Source organism: Pelophylax lessonae, assembly GCF_965119305.1.
Source record: "Pelophylax lessonae genome assembly, chromosome: 3".
In the NCBI taxonomy this organism is placed as follows: Eukaryota; Metazoa; Chordata; class Amphibia; order Anura; family Ranidae; genus Pelophylax; species Pelophylax lessonae.
The window spans coordinates 260647255-260673652 of record NC_138770.1 but is presented as its reverse complement, the minus strand read 5'-3'; the positions used below and the strand labels follow the sequence as shown (position 1 = coordinate 260673652).

General features: G+C 41.1%; 1 protein-coding gene across 1 annotated transcript in view; it reads left to right on the top strand.

Moving 5' to 3' along the window:
* ZBBX (zinc finger B-box domain containing) overlaps positions 1 to 26398 on the top strand; it is a 380683-nt gene that overhangs the window by 100523 nt on the left and 253762 nt on the right. The window contains exons 8-9 of the mRNA XM_082248819.1: positions 5214 to 5357; positions 9077 to 9248. Coding sequence (XP_082104945.1) covers positions 5214 to 5357; positions 9077 to 9248 — 316 coding nt within the window. The remainder of the gene's footprint in view (positions 1 to 5213; positions 5358 to 9076; positions 9249 to 26398) is intronic.

The following is a 26398-nucleotide window of genomic DNA, read 5'->3' as shown; positions in this document are numbered from 1 at the left end:
TCTACATAGCCACTTCACATTTAATTATGACTATGGAGAGTTCAGTTCCATGAACAATGTGCTAGATCCTTGCTTAGAGATAGTAGAAGATTTTTGGCAAGATTATTGGGAATCATCTCCCCCTTTTTTTATAATTTCAAGATACTGCTTTACTCACCCTATTTGGACTATTTACTCACCCTATTTAGACTATTACATGTCTCACTGGGGTTGATTTACTAAAACAGGAGAGTGCAAAATCTGGTGCAGCTCTACATAGAAACCAATCAGCTTCCAGGTTTTTTTGTCAAAGCCTAATTGAATAAGCTGAAGTTAGAAGCTGTCTGGCTACCATGTGCAGCTGCAACAGATTTTGCACTCTCCAGTATTAGTAAATCAACACTATTATATTAGTTTTAACACCAAGACAAGGTAATGGCTTGGCAAAGCTCATTTCTGATGTGTTGATTGATTAGGGTTATGTTGGGGCAATTTGTAAAGTTATTGCTGAAGATAAGGGATTTAATTTACTAAAGACAAAAAGGCTGTTCACTTTGTAAAGGAAGTTTCACAGTACAGTGGAATTTCCGCTAGAGATTAGTGATTGTGATTCAATTTCACTTTCCTAAGAATTGCCAATCACATGTTAGGAAAATATAAAAATAACATTTCTCTTACATCCTCTGACAGTCGCCGCCCGATGGTATTAGCCTTCACTAATGGGTAATAGTGCCCTCTGCAGGAGCAAGGCTAGGCAGATAATTGATTATCAGGTTAATACAAAAAAACATTTATACCTCGGCACGCCACTAGGGGGCCATCCCTCAGCCATTATCCTGAACCCAATCTGACATTCAGTTTTACGCTGCCTAGCTCAGAAGCTGGTTAGGTCTTTTCTGCTGGGACTCTGTGTCTCAGCTTTCTTTTTATTTTCTTTCTAAAATCATCAGGTGTGCAAGGCGGTGACTTAGTCGTTCGTGCAAACTTTCACAAAGTTTTACAAACTTGATGTTTTGGCATCTTCAGATGCTTCCTTTGGCTGCAAAGTTTTGAGTGCGGCAGTTGTTTAAGGGGACATTGTCTTTACTGTCCCTCCTTCTTGGGGTGTTTTTTTGTTGTTTCTGGGTTTGTTCCAGTTTTTTCTTGTGGGCTCAGGTTGTTACTGGCCTGGCTGTTTACGTTACCTTCTAATTTGGTTGCGTTGCTTTCCCACCCCTCATACCTGCACTGCTTTGGGACATCCCATTAGTGAAGGCTAATACCATTGGGCGGCGACTGTCAGAGGACTAAGAGAAAATAGAATTTTTGTAAGAACTTACCGTAAAATTATTTTCTCTGTAGTCCTCTAAAAGTCGCCGCCCCCACCCCTCTGGTTTTTTTGGATCTGGGGGTTGTTGCCTTCCGGCACTGCTTGCTACAAACTGAGGTAATGTCAGATTGGGTTCAGGATAATGGCTGAGGGATGGCCCCCTAGTGGCGTGCCGAGGTATAAAAGTTTTTTTGTATTAACCTGATAATCGATTATCTGCCAAGCCTTGCTCCTGCAGAGGTCGCCATTACCCATTAGTGAAGGCTAATACCACCGGCGGCGACTGTCAGAGGACTACAGAGAAAATAATTTTACGGTAAGTTCTTACAAAAATTCTATTTTCTTCTTTCACAGAATGGGATGATGCAGGTTAGCAGATCTTCAACTCATTCACTAAGGTCTGGGGAAAAAGTCTCTTGCAAAGTGCAACTTCCCTTGCAAAGTGAACTATTTACCCTAAAGTGGGTAAACATTTTGTTTTTTAATTAAAATAACAAACACGTTATTCTTACCCGCTCTGTGCAATAGTATTGCATAGAGCGTCCCAGAGGACGTAAAATAAATCCCAAGAGGCATGGCGCTTTATCATTGGAATTGGCCACTAAACCACCTCTTCTGGGGTCCCATGCCAGTTCTCTAGACTCCTCCTGTGGCAGGGCAGCCCTTAAGTGCAAAATCACAAACATGTATATGATTTTGCTTTAAGGCTCTAGGGTGCGCGCACGTGCCACCGGAGCCACTTTCACGCTGGGATTAGACAAAGCGGGAGCCAGTCTGCGGGACCTGTGGCCGCGATCGCCACCAGCCTCACACGATTGTCAAGGAGACTGACAAAACGGCCATCTGCCTATGTAAACAAGGCAGACGGCTGTTCTGTCAGACAGGAAGGGAGAGATTGTGTGTTCCTAGTAATCAGGAACACCGATCTCTCTCTTACTGCAGTCAGGCCACTCCCCCTACAGTTAGAAAACATTCCTTAAAGTGGAGTTCCACCCTAAAATGACACTTCTGCCCACCTTCTTGGTCCGGGTCACCTTAAAAAGAAATGGATAATCACTTTTTTTTTTTTATTTTTACTTACCTTGGATTAGAAGAAAATATACTTACCTTACTTCCTCTTCCTCCCCTCGGCGGCCACGGCCCGTCGTCACTTCCTGGCTTGCAATGATTCCTGGGAGCTGAACATCATCGCTCCCAGGAATCAATGCGCCTGCACCGGCCCCGACGTCAGTTCCGGTGCGCGCGCGTCATTCCCTTCTAAACAGCTTCTGGGCATGCCCAGAAGCTGTGGAGGGATGACGCTCGCGCACCGGAAGTGACGGCGGGGCCAGTGCAGTGCATCGTGGGACCGAAGAGGACGCAGAAGAGGATTGCGCTGGCTTCAAGCTACCCACACCTGAGATGGCAGCGCTGGACAATACATTTTCAAGGTAAGTATTTCTTCTTGCAGGTAAGTGCAACCCGGGACAGTACAGAGGCTATCCATTGTGGAATGTACTAGCCCTGACTGTCCTGGGTCTATTTTTATGTCATTTTTTTTTTTTTAGGTGGAACTCTGCTTTAAGAGCACGCTTAACCCCTTGATCACCCCTGATATTAACCCTATCCCTGCCAGTGTTATTTATACAGTAACAGTGCATATTATTTAGCACTAATCACTGTATTGGTGTCATTGGTCCCCAAAAAGTGTCACTTAGTGTCAGATATTGTCCGCCGCAATATCGCAGTCCCGCTAAAAATCACTGATCGCTGGTATTACTAATAAAAACAATAAAAAAAGTCTAAAAATGTATCCCATAGTTTGTAAACGCTATAACTTTTGCGCAAACCAATAAATATATGCTTTTTGGGATTTTTTTTTACCAAAAATATGTAGCAGAATATAAATTGACCTAAACTGATAAAGAAATTTGATTTTTAGATTGTTTTTATTGGGAATGTTTTATAGCAGAAAGTAAAAAATGTTGTTTTTTTTTCAAAATTGTCTGTCTTTTTTTGTTTATAGCTCGAAAATTCAAAACGAGGTAAACAAATACCGACAAAAGAAAGCTCTATTTATGGGGGAAAAAAATACATCAATTTTTTTTGGGTACAGTGTCGCACGACTGTGCAATTGTCAGTTAAAGCGACGCAGTGCCGTATTGCAAATAAATGGGCTGATCATTAAGGGGGTAAAACCTTCCGGGGCTGAAGTGGTTAAGAAATGAACCTAATGTATTCACAAGCTGAATTATATGGAAGCTTGAATGGTCTTTGACTAATTGTGTATTTCAGGCCTAAGTAACATTTGTTAAAGGATTGTATGACCCATTCCTTACTTCTTTATAACAATAATAAAATAAAAACTGAAGTTCATTAATGTTAGAGACTTGAGCTGCACATTTCTATCCCATGAACCATGAACAAACCAGAGATTGCCCATCTTGCTTCAGTTTCATTTTATCAAAAGCTGGGACCATACAAAACCATCACTTGGACTTTACGGTGACTAGTTCTTGGACTCCCCCGTTCATAAATGAGGCAGTTGCCAGCAAGAAGTTATATAATTCAGCAGCATGGGAATAGATCATATTTGTATTCTAAATCTTACAATGTTTGTCTCTTTACTGCATTTTTTTAGCTGATAGCAGGTTAAAGTCTGATGTCGGCTGACGTCACTTAGCCAGTCCAGGCTCTGGATCAATTCCGTCTTTACAGTCAGGATCCACCCAGAAGCCTGGATTGACAGCTGGCTCTATCTCTTAGTGCACTCCAGGGAGACTGAGCCAACTGCTCCCGCCCCTTCCACAGCCCGGCGCTCCAGCCTCGGAGGGGCAGAACATAGAACCATGAACAGTGAAGAGCATGACCTAAGCTGTCTATACCGGTGACTACTCATGTGCCCTGTGCTTGCCATTTTTGTGGACACAGCTTCCATAGTTCAGGTCATCTTTAATCTTGTGTTTCTTTGCAACAAACTGAAATCAGTGTGTTTTAAATGAGGCAGTTGCCAACAAGAAGTTAAATAATTCACCAGCATGGAAATAGATCATCTTTGCAGTCTAAAGCATACAATGTTTGTCTCTTTACTTTATTTTTTAGCATTTGTAAGAATATCAGGTCAGAGAAAGTAATGTCAATGATTTTCTATTGCCCCCTACCATCTGCAGTCTGAGCCAGTCAATCCCCCTGGCACCAGGAAATTTCTGTGATTTCTTCCTTAGCAACTTTTAAGCAGCTACAACCTCTAAGCTCTTTTATACTGTCGGCATATGACTTCAGTGAATGTTTTTTAATTAAATAAATTCTAGCTCACATTTTTACTGTTTTTCTTCTCCTCTTGCATTATGGTTAGTTTGATATTAAGCAGAGATGTGTCTTGTTTAGTATGGAAATGAACGTCTTAAATGTGCAGTCTTACATAAGTAACTGCCTCTTAAGATACACCTGCAGACCATATAAAAGAGCATTTTAAATGAAGTAGCGAGGGCTTTACTTTTTAATTTAATTGAACTACAACTGCCAACACATGCAAAGCTTAGTGCCATAAAAATAAAATGTGTCAAAAAATCCGACATAGCTCTGCGTTGCATTCCAATTTCAGCATAACCTGGACTTAACAGTGCCTTTTATTCTTCGGTTTGAGAAGATAAATGTACTCAAAGCTGCAGAAGAGAATATTGCCGGAGAAACAATTCTGTTCATCTTTAGTAGTTTCCATAAGTACACTTCTTCTGTGCCAATTTGCATATTTTTTAAATAATGAGCTAAGTGCAGACAATTCGACAAGAAATTTAGCTCGTACAGAAAGTACGGCAAAAGTGAAATGTCCATTGGAAATATCTGCACAACATACTGGGAGCCGGTGGGTTGCTAATTTCATGCATTTATGTCAGCAGCGAAATTGTTTAGTAATTCAGTTTACTTCTAATATTTCACATTGCAGGGGAAATCTCAAGATGGCAAATTAGATGCTTTGCATGCATTCAGAAAAGAACAGAATCTTGAGGAATCCAGTGGAAGACTTGAAAAGCAGACAGTCTCAGCTGGATTTACTTCCTTTGAGAGAAAGGGAGAAACTGGTGACAAGGTAAGTGTCTGTATATATATTGTTAAAGAGGAATCAATTCACATAAACACATTGATTAGGAAAAAAAATATTTATAAAATAAACAGAGTATAAGAAAGGGAAGTATAGGATTAAAACTGGTCAAATTTTAGCATTTAGAGCAGAGCAAAAAATAAAACATTGAATCTGATTGGTTGCTAAGGAACTTTACTTTTCAGATTTCATACATCAGTTCCATCATGTATTGTACTGTCTGTACAAATAATAAACATTGCCTGTACAACTATTAAAGGACAGCTAAGCTTTAAATCTTACATTTTTACATCTGGAGAATGACAGTTATAATACTTGTTCAGCTGTCTCATGTTATGTTAGTGACTAGCAGCTCTTAAAAAGTAAAGTGATATTAGGAGATTTTAGACAGACAACTGAGAACTCATCCCTTTCTCTTTTAGAAAACATGACTTTCTCTTTCATTTGCACATGGCAGATCCCCTGTGCTTTGGTATGCTGGTAGAATCTGCCATTATGGTACCAAAACCACTTTCCGCTTATGAAAGCATGTTGCATATAATAATGACATTTATTGTGCATAATAGGATTGGTTTATTGGTGCTAATGTCAGAGGAGGGATTGTCAGTGGTGCTAGTGATGTCATTGAGGGGACAGTCAAAGTAAATTGTCCATTGAATGATGACACTTGGAAAGAAAGGGAGACAAACTAGGTAGAAATGTATGCAGTCATAACATGTTGTTATCGACAAACTGGTTGCGTGACACCATGATTGTTGGCGAAGGATGGGAACAGGATACAGGATATAGATCTCAGGTTGGAGGCTTTATCCTCCCCAAAGCTTTACAAAGCCATTGGACTCTAGGACCCACACTAGAACTTAATACGTTTTGAGGAACATCCTGTTTTCCCCATAGGTGACACAAGCCCTGCTGCTTCTAGCCTAAGATACTCCAATATTGTCCACACCTCTGCCAGCCAGTGTCATACCTGGAGCTGTGTCCAAACTGCCTCTTCTTACAGTGACAGAGCACTTGCCTTTTTAATATATATATATATATATATATATATATATATATATATATATATATAAACCAGTCATGTTCTAACTACTCAGACAACAGAAGTATACAGATACAGTACACATACTGTATATATGCGTATGAACATACATATTGTCAGGATCTGAGGGGTAAACAGGGGCTGGGAGATACTTCAGTCAACTTAAAGTTTGCTTTATTCAGCAAAACAGGAAAATAATGACAGACTGTCTTCTCTGGCAGCTCAAAACACCACAAAAAACCCTGCTCATCTGTACAGCACAGTCCTTTTAAATCATGTTCAGCATCTCAGCCAAAACATCCACAACATTGCAACATTCCCAGTTACAGGCCAGCTCCCCCAACAGGTTCAACACAGCGCAAGGAGGCTTCCATCCAGCATTCAGGTCTCCTCAGAACTAATAGCAAAACAGCCATCAACCAGCCCCCCTGACCAGCTGCTTAAAACACAGGGCTGAAGGGAAAGTACCTCCCCTCTTCAATAACCCTCTCTTAACCTTGGGCTGACTCTTTACGTGCTTGGTGCTTGGTGTCCAGGGGTCTGGACACCAAGCACAAAATGGTTATAGGCCTGGGAAAGGGCATCCACATTCCAATGCACCCCCCCCCCCCCACCAGGTCTATGCACCACTTCGTAGTCTGAACCTACACCCTCTTTAGCCTGGATTCCTGCTTTATACCTATCATAGTCATCTCAATGCAGTCCCATAAGCCGTACACTTCCTGAACTTACCAGGCAGAAAAAGCTGTGCTAGTCCAGCCCAGCATCCTCTAAGCCACCCTTTAGATAAAGCAACATTTTCATATTCCGCTAGAAAGTCCTCAATATGATTGTTAGATAACATCGCCTGTATAAGGTCACCAGCACAAATCTCACCATCATTGGCAGAGAACAGTACCCACCTTCTTGACTATTTCAGAAAGTCCCTGCCATTTCGTGAGACACCTGCTCTCCACAGTAGGCCCAATGCATTATCCAACATTTGTCAGAATCCAAGGGGCTGGGAGACACTTCCGTTATTTTTTTTTTAAATCAAAACAGGAAAATAATGGCGGGCAGCTCAAAACAACACAAAAAACTCTGCTACTCTGCTCATCAGTACAACACAGTCTTTTTTAAATGATGTTCAGCATCCCAGCCAAAACATCCACAACATTGCAAAAGTCCCAGTTACAGGCCAGCTCACCCAGCAGGTTAAGGGCTCTTTCACATGGTCCGCCTCCGTAGGCGCATCCGTGCTGAGCCGGCGAATGACAGCTCCGTCTCCGCTTGCAGTGCAGAGAGGGAGGTGTCACAGCTCCCGCTGCTCTCTATGGGGGATCGGATGAGAGCGGACCGCCTGTCCGCTCTCATCCGATCTGATCCGATCCCTGAATGGATGGAAAAAAAGGGTTTCCATCCGTCCGGATTTCACAGACAAGATCGGATACGTATGGCAGCGGGTGTCAGCGGACATCTGCTGCCCCATAGAGCTGCATGGAGGATCCGATCAGATCTGCCTAAAAAACTGACAGGCGGATCTGATCGGATCGCCCGTGTGAAAGAGCACAAAGGCCCCTTTCACACAGGCGGACCGTTCAGATCCGCCTGTCCGTTTTTTTGGCGGATCTGAACGGTCCCCCCATGCATCCCTATAGGGCATCGGATGGCAGCGGAGACATGTCCTCTGACATCTGACCCGATCTAAACCGTCAAATCTGGACAGATGGAAACCCTATTTTCTATCCGTCCAGCGGATCGGATGGGATCGGATGAGAACGGACCAACGGTCCGTTCCCATCCGATTTCCCCCATAGAGATGCATGTGGAACTGACAGCTGTGTCTCCGCACACAAACGGAATCTGTCCAACGGACGGATAGTGTGAAAGGGGCCTTAGGCTCCTTTCACACATACGGTTCGTTCAGTTCTTCAGTTCAGTCACGTCAAAATGTATCAGTTTTCCATCCGTTTTTTCATCCATTTTTCATCCGTTTTTCATCCGTTTTTCGTCAGTTGTCATCCGTTCTTCATCAGTTGTTTTCCGTTTTTCATCAGTTTTTCGTCAGTTGTCATCTGTTCTTCATCAGTTGTTATCCGTTTTTCATCCGTTTTTCATCTGTTGTCATCCGTTTTTCGTCCGATCCGTTTTTTTGACGTATGAAAAATAGGGCATTCATCCGTTCAAAAAAACAGACATTGACGGAAGCAAATTAAAACGGATGTTAACGGATGATCATCCGTTGTCATCGGTTTTTACATAGAGATACATTGATGTCCGTTTTTCCTCCATCAACGGATGGATGAAAAACGGACAGCATGTGTGAAAGGGGCCTTAAGACAGCACAGGGAGGCTTCCATCCAGCATTCAGGTCTCCTCAGAACTGATAGCAAAACAGCCATAAACCAGCCCCCCTGACCAGCTGCTTAAAGCACAGGGCTGAAGGGAAAGTACCTGCCCTCTTCATTAACCCCCTCCTAACCAACCCCAGGCTGATTTTCTTCAGTACATATATATACAGTTTGTATATTTGCCATATATACTTTTTCCATCTCCTATTAAAGCATGATTCCGTTTCACAAAAAAAAAAACCCTTCTAACATTACTGGTTGATTGTGTACAAATATTTAGAAAGCAGTGTTAATTTGTACAAGATATTCTCAAGCTCAATTTCAAACTTCTCCAGGGTTTTAGCTCAGAAGCGAGAAAATTGTATTTTCCGGACACTTCTGGGTCATTGCTGCGTGGAAGCTTTAATGAAGAGGAATCTGCAAAATATTTTAATGAAGCTTTATTGGAATGGAGAAATCAAACTCATTCCAAATCACAACCTCTCGATACTACTGAAAATGGCACAGGTAAGCCTTATTTACACAGAGGAATATTTCTGGTATATCCTTATAGGCATGCAAATTTGCTTTCTGTGTATTTTCATGTTTTACTCTTTAAACAGTGACATTTGTTTTGTATTTATCTTTATTTTTTCACTTCTTGTGAGGTAGAAATACATTAAAGATCCCCTTTTATATATAATATAATATAATTGCCAATTTGTCAAACGCTTAAAAAGACTGTCATAAAAAAAAAAAAAAATACAAATAAAAATTTCTACAGGTATAAATTACAAGCACCTAGACATTCCTGTATTCACAGCAATCTTTAATAACCTGCCATTCTTGCTAAATCCTGGGGTACTCTGACTTGCAGGTAGTGTTTGAGCCTGCTCCTACCTCCTACTTTTTACACATTCCTATTGGCCCTGGATAGTAGGAATACACAGGAGGCTTAAAGCCTAAGTTTAGACAAAATAAGCACAAGAGACAGTTCTTACAGTCAATGCAGTATCTCTTATGCTGCTGGCTAACAATTTAGATTACATCTTTGATACTCTGATCCCCCCATAACCAGGCAGTGGTAATCTTCTAGTGCAGCAGGTTTATACGAGCTGAGGGATCTGTCACAGGCACTCATCAAGAGTGACAATTATTTCTGCCCCTTTCACCCACCTTCTTCATTAATAGAAGCTGTACTATTGCTTCTGTACAAGAAAAGCAATCTATGAACTGAGGAGGCAGACCCCACGGCACCGGAAGATTACTACCGCGGGGGTGTGGAATGAGATTTTGTTTAGCCTTAGTTAGATTTTGACTTAACTTCCAACTTTAAGGAGAAATGGGTGACCTCCAGGCATTCCTACCCTGCTTTTCATATCTATGTATGTCTCAAGATGGAAGCTCTCTTATGGACCATACACACTAGACAATTGTCTTTAGATTTTTTCCTTTTGATTTACCAAAACCATATATTATGAGGTCAAATCTAAACACTTTTAATTTGTATGCAATCTGGCAGGCCCTTGCACTACATAGTAAAGGTAAATCTAAAGGAAATCTAACAACAAAAGTTGTATAGTGTGTATAGATTACAGCTATGGACCACAATACACAGAGGGGCCTTGAAGAGGCAGCATGGCTGGCTTCCACTTATGCAAATGTTGTGCAACTAAGTGGCGGTTCACACTGCCGCGACCACTAAAGTCGCGTCGCTTCCAGCGCGACTTTGGCGCAACTCTGCGCGACTTTGGCACGACTTCAGCGCGAGGCGACTTTTTATTTGGCCAATCACAATATGATGTTTTGAAAAAAAAAAAGAAAAAGACAGCTGGAAAGACACTGCATTAGTTTTCTACTAAAAATTATAAGAAAAATGCTGTTTTTTAGGGGTTCTGGACATGCTACAGAGCTGAAACTTGACAGGTACACTTTTTAGACCCCCCCAGACACTAAATAAAAAAAATGACATGCCTGCCTAAAAAAATGCCCGATAAATGCCTGCAAGAAAAAAAGCCAGCCGCAGAGAAGCCGTATTACTGAAATTATAAGAAAAATGCTGTTTTTTAGGGGTTCTGGACATGCTACAGAGCTGAAACTTGACAGGTAAATTTTTTAGACCCCCCAGACACTAAATACAAAAAAAGACATGCCTGACTAAAAAAATGCCCGATAAATGCCTGCAAGAAAAACGGCCAGGTTGACAGAAGACATGTTTTAATAAAAATTATGCTCTTTTCTTGTTCAATACCATTTTTTTGCAAAGTCGGATGACAAGTCGGATCACAAGTCACTTCAATTAAGATAAGGAGGAGACTCCCATTGAAGTATATGGGACAGGTCGGATCCTCAAAGTAGTACCGGACCCTTTTCTGAAGTCGGAGCGACTTCAGTAGTGGCAATTAAGACGGCACTGATTGAATTACATTGCTTTGGTTATGTCAAGCGACCTGGGGCGACCTGGGGCGACACAAGTCGCCTCGTGAGTCGCCCTAGTGTGAATGGGCACTAAAAGCTCTGTTTGTAACACGAATTGTTGAAACAATGTAGTACTGGCTAGCTGGTAAACATGCTGGGAAAATTTTGTTTTAAGTCTGGAAGCTTTGAGTGTTTGAATGGCCAGGCTTTTGGACACAAAAGCAAAGTTTTGGAGGCTGCTGGTATTGGACCATCGTCTGTATCTAAATATATTTCTTTAATCATGTAAAATTGTGGCATGAAAATTACCTGTCAAATGCTCAGAAGATCCTTTTTCTATGGCATATCGAGAAGCTTAAGTGCTTGTGTGGTTGTAAGGCCTAAATACAGTGTGGTACAGACTGTTAGTAAAGTAAATATTCACTTTGCAAGTCTTGATTCACTGAGCTTAGAAGATAAGTTGAAGTTATTTTCACTTTAAATATCTCTGCTGTACACATCCCAGGACACCCCCGACATCTTCAACCTGATTTGTCAGAGATGAAGGACACCAGATGTGGATATTCTGATCTCCAGATTTAACAACATATTTCCTCTGGTTTTGGTCAGAACCAATGATCCCGTAGCACTGGCATTGGAATCTTTGATAATTCCCTGGTCTCAGTTCAGGCTAATCTGTGCTTTCCCTCCAGTGCGGATTCTGCCTCACCTACCCTGCAAAATTGATCAAAAGAAGAAACTTGTAATTCTCATTGCACCGAATTGGCCCAGAACTACCTGGTGCACAGACATACGCAGATTACTAGGAGACAACCCCTGGCCTGAGTCTGTTATTTCTACTATGTTAAAAGCAGGAAAAGCAACTTCCAAAAAGATTTACTAGTGTACCTGGAAACACTTATTTGCCTAGTGTGAACACATGCACTTTAATCCCAGTACTTACTCTCCGCCTCATATTCTGTCCTTCCTGTCATCAGAACCTGAAAAGAACTTGGCCTTAAGCAACTCAGAAAGGATAGGCTGTATCTTTTTCCATTTTCAAAAATGTTTGACCTCACTCTCTTTTGTCATAACCTTTATTCAAACTTTATCTTGGATCAGGCCCCCCTTACAGCGCCCTGTGATTTCTTGGGGTCTCTACCTAAATTCTTTCTGCCTTGCAGAAACCACCCTTTGAACCCTTCTAGAAAATCTTTGAATGATCTCTCCTGAATTGGTGGCTCTATCGTCCAAGGAGCCAATCTTCATTCTTCACTAAGAAAAGGCTGTCTTGCACCCAAAACCATATTTTCTTCCTAAGGTGGTTATTATTCTTCCAACTTATGAGGACATAATCCTGCCATCTTTGTGCCCAGCTCCAAAGCACCCAAAAGGAAACTGATCTTCAATTTATGGATGTAGTCGAAACCAGTGTCAACCTCAAAGCAACAGCTTCTATCTGGAAGACAGACTCCCTATTTGTCCTACCATCAGGACCTCACAACGAAAATCCTGCTTCCATGTCTACCATTGCATGAATAAGACTACATCATTGTATGGTCTGCCCCTGGAAAGAAGTTATCGATGATGAAACGCGTCGGGATGGCTGTTACTGAAGACATCATGCTTGCTTGGCCGTTACTCATGACGTTCCTTTCTCATGAGCTCACAGTCTGCTGGTTTTTGACTCATTTGTGCCTGTTTACAACTCATCGAAGGTACTTCCTATATAGTTTAAATAAAAGGACTTAAATTTTAGCAGGCTTCACTATACTTGTTCATTTTTTTTTCATTCCCGTTCCATTTGGAGCTGCTGCTGAGCAGCCACCGCCTATTTTGGATGCCGGGTTATTTTGTGCTTTTATGACCATTATAATTTATGGTCCATGCTATCTGGTAAGAATGAGTATGCTAAGTGTTGGTGCCTGGTGATGGATTTCATCAATCAATGTTACCTATACACTTTTTTGCACTTTATAGAGACTCTTGTTTAATATTGAAAAATACCTTTTCATTGAAACTCTTTTATGTTCAGCAAACACTGGATTTTGCACCTATTTAATTATATCATCTTCGTATGATTGATTTTTTCCAGTGATATATTTTGTTTATAATTTTTCACTGCATGTTTAGTTGTTTTCATGACACATTATTTGCCATATGTTTTATTCATGATTGTACTATTAGGATTTAGCCCCGCTTCTTATTTATATTGAACGTTTACAGCTGGTATCATAGTTGGGTAAATGGCTGCTTACCTTTTCATTTTTTTTTGCTAGACCTAGCGCAGATTTTTCCCTGTTTTATACTGATCACCAAAGCTTACACTCTAAAGGACAAAACTCTACCTTTGCTTTCATGCTTTCACTCCACCAGGTCAGTGGGTGTTTCCTGGGCATTCCGGCACAAAGTCTCATAGGGCCACCTGCTGGTCCTCTGTTCATACCTTTTCAAAGTTCTAATGGCAGACGTCCAATCGTCTGCAGGTGCAGCTTTTGGCCACAAGGTTTCTGCAGAGATATTCTGAAGTTGGGTCAGTTGACCCTTCTTGGGCCTGTTGGCACAGTTCTGTTTGCATAGTTGTTTCCCACCCTTCTCATTCATTCCTTAGGGATGTCCCAGGGTCCATATATACTCAGCCAGTGTCCTGTACTGTATGATTAAGATAAAGGGAATTTTCACTCACCTGTAAATTCACTGTCTTGGAGTGCAGTACAGGACACATACCATGCTCTCTTTTATTCCTTGGATACTCTGCATTGCTTGCACCAAAACCAATGTGGGGTGGGTAAGGTTATTGGTGGGGGGGGGGGTTCACCCAGAGGGCATGTCTTCAAAAGCTTTGCCAGTGTCCAATCACCTAAAGGTACCAGGTTATAACTCTGAGTCTATGAATAATCCCCATGCCCTGTGCTGTACTTCAAGATATGGAATTTACAGGTACCGGTAAGTCAAAATTCCTTTTTATATTAGAATTTGGAAAAAAATGGGGGATTTTGCTGGAAACTGGAGATCTAGTATAAAAGATAATTCCAGCAAGCTACTCTACTCTAATATACTGAGTATTGGACTGCATTTGGCATTTTAGTTAGCACTACGATGTCCCAATGCTTAGATCCTGTGTGGCCCATGTTAAGTGTGACATAATGATACCTTTTTCACTATTACAACCAACTACCATAACCTGATTCACACAAAACAAGGGTTTCCGTTCATACAAATATATTATTAGCACTATGATCTGCTTTAAGCTGTCTATGTCATCAACGAGAGCAGCTTTGACCAAGAAACACAGCTTCCTCTGTCTAGCTTCAGCTGATCTGTGGAGCCACTGGTCATAGCCAATCAGTGCAGCTTCTTCCTTTCAGCTGCAGGCAATCAACATGGGTTTTTCATTGTGACCTGTCTATTTAAACATGACACTGCCCATGCAGTGCTTTACAGGCCAGCTGCCATGCCCCTTTCTATTGAATTATTCTTGCCTGTATCCTGTGTGACTTTTGAGTCATAACTTTAGCTTGTCTTCCAGTTTTTGGTGTTCATTACCTGCCCTGACCTTGTCCAGATTAACCATGTTCATTGCCTGGTATGACCTCTGGCTTGTATCACCTTGTCAGCTCTCTGCCCTGATATTTTGCCTGTATCCAGCCATCTGTTCCAATCTATTGCTATCTGGGGTTCCTCTTCTCGAAATCCATGGTGCCTAAATCAGGATGAACCCAGGAGTAAGGATTTCGGGTCAACAAGCAGTTGAGTCTAAACCCCTGTGATGGGCTTGCAATAGGGGGTCCCTTTTGAAAATAGGCTAGCTTTAAGACTCTGTGCCTTGGGGGTTGCCATGTCTCTTGCTTCCCCAGTACAGTGTAGTAAAGGGGTTTATTCCAATGAAGGTACCACCTTAATATTTTGCTTGGGCTGAGGACCCTACTGGTTTCTTCCTGCTTCCGGACTACCTGATCCGGGGCAAATCTTATATACTTGAAGCTCAGGAGTTCAACAAGACCCGAATGCTGCTATTCCTGCAAGAACTGGCTATACACTTTGATCAGCTCCAGGCTTCCCATAATGCTCTGGTTTCACAGCCTTTTCTGCTGCACGCTCTTGCTCCTACACCTACCTATTCCCAAGGAGCCCTGGCCCCACATAGCCATTGACTTTTTCACTGACCTTTCATATAACTCTGAAGTTTGGTCTCTATTGGTCATGACAACTGGGCCTTTCTCCTTCCATAGGCTGAATTCTTCCACAAATTCCTATAGCCACAGCCAATAAGCATAGCTTTCTCCTTCCAGCCACAACCAATCAATGTGGCTTTCTGCTCCTGACCTGCCTATTTAAACTTGGTGCAACCCCTTGCTCACTGCATAAGCAACGCTTTACAAGCTTGCTACCATGCCCCTTTCTAGTGAGTTCCTTTTTGCCTGTGTCCTGTACTTATGTGACTTCTGTGTACTGACCCCAGCTTTTCTTCTGTTTATCCATGTCTGCAGCTTGCCCTAACGTTTGGTTTATGTCCTGGTTATCTGTATCCACAGCCTGGCCTGACTTATATTTTGTATCCCGGTTATCCAAGCTTGTTGCATTTCATGACCTCCCTATTGTATCATAGTTATCTGTGTCTGCTGCCTGCTCTGATCTCTGGACTGTATTCAGCTGTCTGTTTAATTTCACTGCTATCTTGTGTTTATCTGTTCATAGTTGCTTAATGCTTAGGTCAAATTGGACCCAGGAGTTGCTATCAGGGGTTAGCATGTGATGGAGTCCTTGTAAAATTCGGATAGCTTTTGGACTCTGCACCTTGAGAGATCCACATTTCCTGCTCTCCCGTGGGACTGTTATGTGCACCATCTGATACCCTACACATTTTAGTAGAGAGAGAGAGTCTATATCGGCTAAGGATATGAGGGAGTATTATATAGGAGAAGACCAGGAAATGGCATTACAGCTGAAAGATACAATTGATAAATTGCATCAGAAAATACTGAGTACATTCAGCCAGTTATAACCACACAAAATGTGAAAATGAAATATATATACACTTAAGCTATCTATTTTATTCTGTTTATGTTTAGCAGTGCTAGTAAGCTCTATATAAAATGATCCATTTGCATATTTTTTTTTATTATGTCAGAAAAACTAAAACCCTTGCAACATTTTCATTAAATGGTGTCCTTAAGCCTCTACATGCTATATGAAGTAAAATAACTAATTGTTCCTCTGTATGCTCACTTCTCTTCCTCAGCATGTCATAACTAAGGAGATGTGAGACAAGAAGTAAAATGCTTGGTTGATATGATGCATTGGTACTCTTCCCTGCCTTTCTCTTGCATGAACTATACTGTCAGTCAACATGATGTAGTGGAAGGGATGAGCTTATTTACATAGCTGTAAGGGTGACAGGGCCTAGAAAGCTGCTATTTCAAAGTTAGCTGTTCTGGCATCAGCTGATTTTATTGTTAGTGATTTAAAATATGTATCTTAATTGTACAGTACAGGGCACAGGAATTGATTAATAGACTAAGGGTTATTCAGGTGATTGGACACTGAGAAAAGCTTTGCTGAGACCTCCTCCCAATATATCCTTATAACCCGCCCACTCCATGAGGCTCCAGTTTTTTCCTAGTGTTCTTGGGTGATGGACCCCTTCTGTTGGAGATTTTTTTTCTATTCTATTTTTCGTCAGTTTTTTTTTTTTGCTGCTTTGACTGATGCTTCTATCAAGATCGGCCTATTGCCTTTTGGTTCTCTAGCCATTTCCAGGATTTGTTACCATGGTTTATACCTTGGGAACTATACCTGGACCCACTGCAGTGGGACTGGTCTGTAATTTTTGCTTTGGCACTGGATCCTGCGTTTGCCACTCACCTTGGTATGTGGTGCAACAAATATAGTTAGCTGCAGGATGCTATAAAGGTCCAGGGCCATGATTTAGTCCGTTGCTGGCTATAAATGTCTTTTTGGATCATTATCTTGAACTGTGTTACACACTACATTATATACTTTTGTTGTACAAGATACACCACAGTGCTAAGCACATAAGTGGATTTGAAGGCTCCGGTTATGGGGTACTACACTTTTACACTTTTAGTGTTTTTCCTTAGCTTTGATTGTCTCACTTTATTTGGCCTTATAGGTAACATTATTAAAGCTTTTGCCTATTTCAATTAGTCACTCTTTTATTTCATTTTACTCCTGAAAGTTCCTCTCTTGCTAGTAATGTAGTGCTTAGAAGATGCCAAAGTGTGCACTTATGACTACCATCTCCCTTGAGGATGCAAACTCATCGTTTGCTGTCTCACCTGTTGCCTGATACCTCAGAGACACAGCCACAGGAACTCGGTTAGCTTCTGGGTAATTGTGGTTCCCTCATACCAGAAATGCCCCTCAGTCGGCATCCATACCATGATTCCCTGTCACGGGAAGATCCTGTCTCAGCTATGGCAGATTATAGGCATCTTGGGAGCAGGAGCACATGGGACAAATAGTGAGAATTCTACTGCAGACGCTGGGAAAACTCCAAGTTCCTCTCAGATTGCTCCTTTGTTATGGAGCATGGTCTTACATTGACACAGATCCAGTCCCCTGTACTCGAAGATATGGAATTTACAGGTATGTCAAAATTCTTATTGTTTTTTCTTTGTATTAAGAATTAGGTCTCCCCCCCCCCCCCCCAATAAGGGAGGTTCTTTAGTAACAATGATTGTGTTTGTGCCATCATATATTCCAAAATTGCTAATAGCTACCTTAGCGCAGGGCACCTGATGGAACTCCACCAAATCCCCAGATGGTCCTTTTTTATCCCTCATTCTTGTGTAGTACAGATCCATTTAAAAGATGCCTGCCACTTTCTTTAAATCACCCTTAAGAGACTTGACTTCCTATTGTTTAGCCCACTGAGGAAATGCGAACACATCTTTACTCTGTTTAATCCACATACCATACAACATCTAACATTTCTTTGCAATTCAGATGATTCTTCATCATCAAAGGTTTGCACATTAGCATTTTGCATTTATTTTCTCACTAATTACATATTTTGCATCTGAACACTTACTTGCCAGCAAACAAACTCTGTTGATGGCTTATGCTTTAACTATATTGGGATGTTAAAGCTCCAAAGTGAGGAAAGTTCTCATTTGCAAGATACTTGCAGTATCTGTCATACACTTAGTTTTACAAAACAAGAGTGCAGTATTCTTACTCCAGATGCTGCTAAACTAAAAATAAATCTATCATTACCTCTATTCTGGCTGTTTATAATATCTTGTGCAAAAGAACTTGATCTTTAACGTGTACTGAAAAACTATACGATAAAAAAAGGACGTTCACATACGGTAGTTTTGGTTCATGTGGTAAGAACTAAGGAGGATGATAAAGAGGTTGTATTTAAAAAAATATGAAGTTAAATGTCACCTTTAGAGAAGAGTGCAGTGGTTTGAGAAACCTGAATTATACCTGGGTCACACTGATATGAATATGTGGATATTCACAGTGTCATGCCATTTTTAGTTTCTGGTGATGTTTGTTGACCCATGCTTCCTTGCATGGCCTCCCATCTTAATCTATCTCTACCCACCAGTCAGTAGTTAGTCCCCTAGGCAGACTGGTCAAGTAAAGAAATATATTACCTGTGGAACAGATCTGTTTAATTTATTGGTTGGCTGAAAAATACCAACCATTTTCCTTGCATCCATGTATTTTAAAACTCACAAAGACAAGTTCTTGGCAGCAGTATAGCTACACTTCAGTGCAATTTACATCTGTAATAATTCTTCCTTGTGCCAGGAGTTTTATTTTTATATATATATATATATATATATATATATATATATATATATATATATATATATATATATATATATATATATATATATATATATATGTAGCAATACCTCCACAACAAGGGTCGCAGAGTTGTGTCATAGGTTCTTCTCCCACTAGTGCAGTGGTAGCCAGGCAAACAGCAACATTCACTCCTCTGGCTCAGGAAACAGTCTGGGGGTTGACTTTTTCCTTTTTATTATAGGGCTGCAACTAACAATTATTTTCATAATAGAGTAGTTTGCTGATTTTTGTTTCGAATAATCGATTAATCAAATAATAATGTATAAAAAGGAGCAAGAAATTAAACCACTGGTAAGTGTAAAACCGCTTACTCACCCAGCGCTAAAAACTGCATAAAAGAACAGGCAAAAATGTATAAACCATAAAGGTGAAAGCTGCTGCTATATAAAACAAGAAATCTGTAAGAGGGTGCAACAAAATAGAGAATAATATACTAGTTTGCGACACTAGCAGCGCTAAAACATAAAATCGCATCAATCATGTATGTCTAAAACATCATGTCTAAAAATGGTTGGTCAACAAACATAAAAGCTTTCAAAAAGTCCATCAGTGGTCAAAACCTCCTGTTGATAAATATGTAAGCTTTCGGCCAAAGTACAGTCCCAAGTACCCGTGCAAAAAGTAACATGGAAGAGTGTGCGGCTAGTAAAAATGTCCGTGTACCACCACCAGCAAGCCGTGATCACCCGTCAGATTGGAAACTCACCAAATCACGGATAAAAACAGGCCTTAAAGTATCAACGCTGGCTCCTCCACCGAGACCCTTTGCACCAACCGTCTGGCTCTAAATATGAAGCTTTGTCTTGTCATTGGCGGAGTCCGGCTGGTATGGTCCCAGAGCTTAGTCATACCATCCCAGGCACAGCGCTGTCCTAATCACTGTCCACGGACTTCACTCACTCCTACCACAGCCCTGCAGTTCAGACAAGCCGCCTACCCAGCCCCTGGAGGAGCCAGCGTTGATACTTTAAGGCCTGTTTTTATCCGTGATTTGGTGAGTTTCCAATCTGACGGGTGATCACGGCTTGCTGGTGGTGGTACACGGACATTTTTACTAGCCGCACACTCTTCCATGTTACTTTTTGCACAGGTACTTGGGACTGTACTTTGGCCGAAAGCTTACATATTTATCAACAGGAGGTTTTGACCACTGATGGACTTTTTGAAAGCTTTTATGTTTGTTGACCAACCATTTTTAGACATGATGTTTTAGACATACATGATTGATGCGATTTTATGTTTTAGCGCTGCTAGTGTCGCAAACTAGTATATTATTCACTAATCGAATAATAACCTTAAAAAAAGTGTGGTTTATATTTTAGTTAATATGTAACGTTTACTAAAAAGGCATTTTATTCTTAAATATCTATATGCAGTGGTAAATATAAACACCCAACTATATGGATAGGGAGCAAAATCTCTAATCCACTCTGAAAATAACAGACAGAAGAGATATGCTGTATATAACATATATAGTATTATAGGTCGAATCTTGTTAATATCAGACTCAGAGATCAAATTTTTTATTTATAGAAAAAGAAAATTAAGGCTGTTTTTTTGCAGATTTTCAGACAGAACTGAAATATATTATGTATGACTGACTCCCTTGTCGTAGGCAGGTGGCTTGATAAAAGCTACCTGCGCCTGCTGTCACTTATGCTGGCGATGCAAAAATGTCTTCCTTCAAAAAAAATTGTAATTTTAAGAACAATGGATTTGTTCGATTTTCTAATCGTTAGTGGGGTCAAATCGATGTTCGTTTTTGACCACAGTGATGGAAAAATCTGAAAGAGTGGAATATACAACTTCTTAGTCAAAGGAATTTTCAGACAGTGTATGTAGTTTTCGTTCAGAAATTATATTCATTTTAAAACTGAATGTTAAAAGCAAGCGAAAGTTTCAAACGACATTCTTTCATTCAGCGAATGTACAAAGACTTTTCGTATGAATATTCTCGTCTGAAAATCGATACGTGTATGGCCAGCATAAGGCTCGGTTCACACCTATGGAGTTTGCTTTTGACCCAATTCTGCAGTGCTTTTTGCTGTGTGTTTTGCGCACACGATTTTGCTGCAATTTGCGTTTCGCATTTTTTATGCTTTTTTTTGGCCAATTTGTTGTTGGGCAGATTAAAAAATGCAAATCACAGCAAAAGCACACTACATGCTTTTCTGCAGCTTCTCCATTGAAGTCTATTGAACCAGAAAAGCAAAAAAAGCACAGTTTTGCGTTAAAAAAAGTCTTTAACCCTTTCCAAATATGAAGCGGCTAAAAAAAAAGCATGAATGTGAACATGTTCCATAGGAAACTATGTTAAATGAACTGTAGTGCGTTTCTGCAAAAAGCACCAAAAAACACATAGGTGTGGAACAAGGCCTAAGACGTTTAGTAGCAGCAGCATGCTTTTTTTTTTGTATCACCTCTCATAATGGGGTTAAAAAAACGAAAATTAGCCCTTTATAGTACAAAAACAGCAGACAATCGCTACTATAAGGGGTTCATTTATACTGAAAAATAGTGAAAGTGCCTATATCATATAAATAATAATAAATACACACAGAAGTAGGATATATGGGCATTTTAACTAGGAGTCAGACATGAAGCTATATGAAGAGTGAAAGGGGGATATAAATCTTTTATATTAAAGTAGTACTAAGAGCTGAGACTTTTTTTTTCATGGATATAATCATTTTAAATATAATGCACAATACTTGTAAAAGTTTAATTCAAATGTAATTATAATTCCATATTACCTCCAGTCTATCAGCCTCCACCTTCTCTGGGTTCAGATTTTTTTTTTTTTAGACTTTTTTCCTTTATTTTCACCTGTTGATCCTGCCAATACATATTTTTCAACAGACTAAGCTGTGCAGCAAAAGTGTTAGAGCTTGTTCACATGTGCAAGAGCCCTAGTCGGCCCTCTGAAAAAGGATTTACAGTGCATCGCTTTTCAAAGGCATTTGGCAGGTGTTGAGGAGGCGATATGTCACCCCCTCACAGTATGATTTAACTCTGTATATGCCGCACCTCTGCGCCACAAAGTTTGCAGGAGCAGGGAGGCTTATCTGTTGTGGCCCATAGAATTGCATGGGTCACAATCAGTGGTGGTATAGCCTGCTTAATGTGGCATACTGTTTAATTTTTGCCATAGCCGCAAAGCACATCATCAGACCATGATATGTGTAATGCCCTAAGAAGCTGCATGTCTGTATTTGGATGGGCAGAGGGTTTGGTTAAACCGTGACTCAACTTCCTGTTTTTACACCTTTCTGGCTGCCTGTGCGAAAGAGTCCTTAGAGAGTTGGGACAACCTATTTATCACTCACAGGGTCAGCTTTTATTCCTTTATGTGAAACCTTTCTCGAATGGAAAAAAACTGTTGCTGTAACTGTTTTAAAAGTGTTAGTTGGTGTTTTGGCATTGATAATAGTTTCACTTGTATAGCAAGTGCACTCAAACAGGGTCTGTTCTTCAAGTGTAAATGTATTTACTATAAAGACCGTACATACGATACAAAAATTGGAAGTAAAATTTCGTCCAACGAACGATCTGCCGATTTTCGGATTGTTAGTATAGTGCTTTTGACAGCGGATTACGAATTTTCGGACGATAAAATCTGTATGTGCAGGCTATAAAATTTTTATCATACGTCAACACAATGTCCGGTTTTCGTTTTAATTAGTACAGTTTTCGTCCAAAAAAATCATAAGAACAAGACTAGGCATGCACAGAAACTAAAGAACACATACAAAACAATTCAACACATGACATTACTTCTGAAGTTGAATTCTGTAGTACGAGAATTTTCATATAAAAGTAACCTCTTCACTTTCCATATGAGACTAGCATGCAACAAAAAGTGGATGAAAGTTCGTCCCATAATCTGATCATGTGTACGAGGCTTAAAAGTGGGTAAGCACTTGAGTAAAGGTGCCATTTTTTTATAAAATGATGGGGAAGCAGATTAGTGTTTGAGTGTTACCTGCAGGACTGTTTTAACCTTCCTAGCGGTATTCCCGAGTGTGACTCGGGGTAAGATTTTAGTGCCAAAAGCGGTAACCCCGAGTCACACTCGGGGTAGCGCTAGGAAGATCGCTGGATGCTGGAGGAGGTTTTACTTACCTTTTCTCCGGGATCCAGCGATGTCTGCGAGCGGTGTGCGGCGGCGGAGCTCTCTCCCGATCGTCTGCGAGCCCCGGCTTCCGTCTCCGGCGACGTGACGTCCGCCGGGGGGTGGAACCGGCGGCAAATTCGAATGTAAAATGCACCAAACACACTGATATCGTTCAAAATAAAATAAAATCACATTACATTACCCCCCAGTGCCCTTTCCTGCAGTTTTACTGTACTTTTTATGTAAATATATGTATATATATATATATATATACATATTGTAAGGGATTAGCTCGGTGGCGGGTGTGGATGACCCCTTTGGGGGTGCGTTTTCACAGAGAGATAGCCGAGCAGAGGTTGAAAACAAGACTGATTTATTCATGCAATTTACTTCACACAATTGCAAGCGTCAAAACAGCCAAAATAAAATAAAAGACAAAATAAATCCTTGCCTCTGTGGGCGGCTACCTTCTCACGCTGGAACCTACCTAAGAAGTCTTTCCAACCTACTGTTGGGCCGACACTGCTGATCCTACAGCAGACACTCAAATGTCCATTTGTTTGCTTTTCACACAGCACAAACATTGTCCATTGAACATGTCCCTTTGTTTCTTTCACATCAACACATGTTCATTTATAACAGGATCCTTTACTCTTCACACTCTTCACATGGAACACTTTGTCTTCTCACCTTTGAGACGTCTTCACTCGTGGTTACCCTCCTTAGCTTCACATCGCTGTAGGGGGTCTTCTCCCATGCTCACCAGCTTGTCGGGAGGCACACATCCGACTGTCCCCCTCTCCCAGCCCACACGGCGACAGGCGGCAGCAGTCCTTCTCCCATGCCCACACGGCGTCGGGAGGTACACGTATGTCTGTCCTCCTCTCCCAGCCTACACGGCGACAGGAGGCAGCACTCAATAGATTTTCTCTGGACAAATTATAGAGGCCTTGATCTCCTCATTCTGAACAGCTGAATGGTTTTCAACTTCCTGCTGGCTCTTTTTTCAGCCAACACCCTATAGTATCAGTGAACTTTTCAAAGCAGGTGGGAATGTGTCTCCTCTCAGTGACTACATTCCCAGATTTACCTGACTTCCTGTCACATACCCCCCCCTCTTGTTTCAACCCTAGGGTTGGGACACATATTTCCAGGCACGCATGTGTCAGGCACTGCTGACTCACTGATAAGCCTCCTATTATCCTCAAGCTTCCGGATGAAACTGTTTCTGTCATCTTCACTGACAGATTTCTCATAAATGCCACACAGTTTGTCTCTCATCTCATATACACATTCTTCAACTGCATTTTTGGCATAATTTTGCTCCTTCTCGTTTCTGTCATCTTCATTGACAGCTTTCTCATAAATGTCAGACAGCTTGTCCCTCATAACCGTCTGTCCAATCCACCATGGAGGACCGTGATCCATAGGCAACTCAATTGGGCTAGTCTTAAGGTCTTCAACATTCTTAAGACGCCTCTCTCTGCAATCCATAAATGTTTTCCACAAAACTTTGAGAACCTTTGCTTCACTAAGCTTTGTTCCAAGTAGGGACTCTTGACATCCCTCTGTGACTTGAGTTGCCTCTCCATACAGCTGTACACAATCATTGACTTTTTGTTGTAAAAGGGAATGATCTTCCTTCTTGAGCTTTGCTTGCTCTAAGATGCTGTGCAGAGGATTTTCCAATTGAGACAACAGGCTGTCACACATTTCTTCAAAGTGACCCCTGTTCCTTTTCCCAGAGATATCAATATCATTCAAACATTTCATATTCATAGGCAGATCTGAAGCATTTGCACTCATCAACTTCTTAAACTTTTCGCCCTCCTGAGCGAGTCGCAGTAAAGGCCTACTATTTGATTTGATATTCAGTTTATATTTCTTGCCAAACTCTTCACAGAAGTAGCCAACCAGAACATCATCAACTTTCCTTCCACCAACATAGGGGTTAAAGGCAACAACACAGTTGAACCCAGCGATCTGGGTGGTATCCATTATAGACCTCCTCTCTGCATCAGTGAAGAAGCATGGAACTGCAACACATTCTTTTACAGGTTTCTTCAATGCACTTTCTGCTGAACTATTTGACCGCTCAAGGTCACCTAGTTCCTTTTCTCTATCTGAATTCCACATGGAATGTATCTCAAGATCACGATCAAACTTCTGCCACCCGTCTTTCACCAGTTCCATTTTGGAAACACTCCCTGAAAGGCACTTATTCATTTGCTTCACGTTTTCACCAACAGCCTTAGTTTTCTCCACTAGGTGGCGTTTGCTTTTTTCTCCCAGATTTATATCACTTGCTTTAGTTTTCTCCGCTTTAGTTTTCTCCACTAGGTTTTCAGCCTGAACTGAGAAATCATCACATTTCTTACACAACTCTTTTGTTTGCTGAAGCTCTAATGATACATTTTCCAATGCTTGAAGTTTTTGAAGGAACGGTTTATTCCAAAGGGGTGATTCAAGCCACGTGTCATCACATTTCTGAGGCTCACTCAGGACAGACCCCAAAACACTGATCCTTTTAAAAACTGCATCAGGCACACTATCCCCTCTTTGGGACAGATCCTCTGTTGCCTGGAATTCCTCTTCCAGTTCCTGCAACGGAATATTCATCTCTTCTACTTGCTGTTCTAAGGCTCGCTTAGACTTTTCTAGCTCCTGAACGCTTTTCACAACATCATCCTTGGAGCTGACCAATTCTTCCATTTCTGTACGCAGCTGTTTGTTAACACTTTCTAGTTCAGCCTTACACTCTAGAGCTTCCTCCAAAGAGCGAGCCAAGAACAGGGCTTTGCTCTCGTTATCACGCACCTCCGTTTCTGCACGTGCGCGTTCTTCTGCATATTTTGCAGACACAGTCTTCTCTTCACCAAGCATCTGATCAAACTTCTTTTTCACATCTTCAACACACTGTAATGAACCAACGCTTTCTTCCATGCGTTTTTTCATATCCGCTATCTGAGCTTGCAATGTTGCGACTTGCTCTGATAGGTTTTTCTTTGCTTCCGCCTCCTCTTTTAATTGTTCCAGGAAGCCATTTTTCTCATCTTCCATTTGTTTGAGCTTTGTGCTAAAACTCAGCCTTTGACACCTCTCTTCCTGTAAGAGTTCCTGCGTGTCTTGCAGCTGCGATTCCAAGATAGAAAAATCTTCCGCAATTTCTCTAGATTTTCTGTCTGCTTGAGAAAGCTGATTTGTAACATTGTCCAACTCAACCTGCAGTCGGTTTGCCTTCTCTGACAGCTTAGCACACAATCGGTCACCTTCTGACACCTTGACTTGCGATTCCAGAAGCTGTGCCTCTACTTTTTCCCTC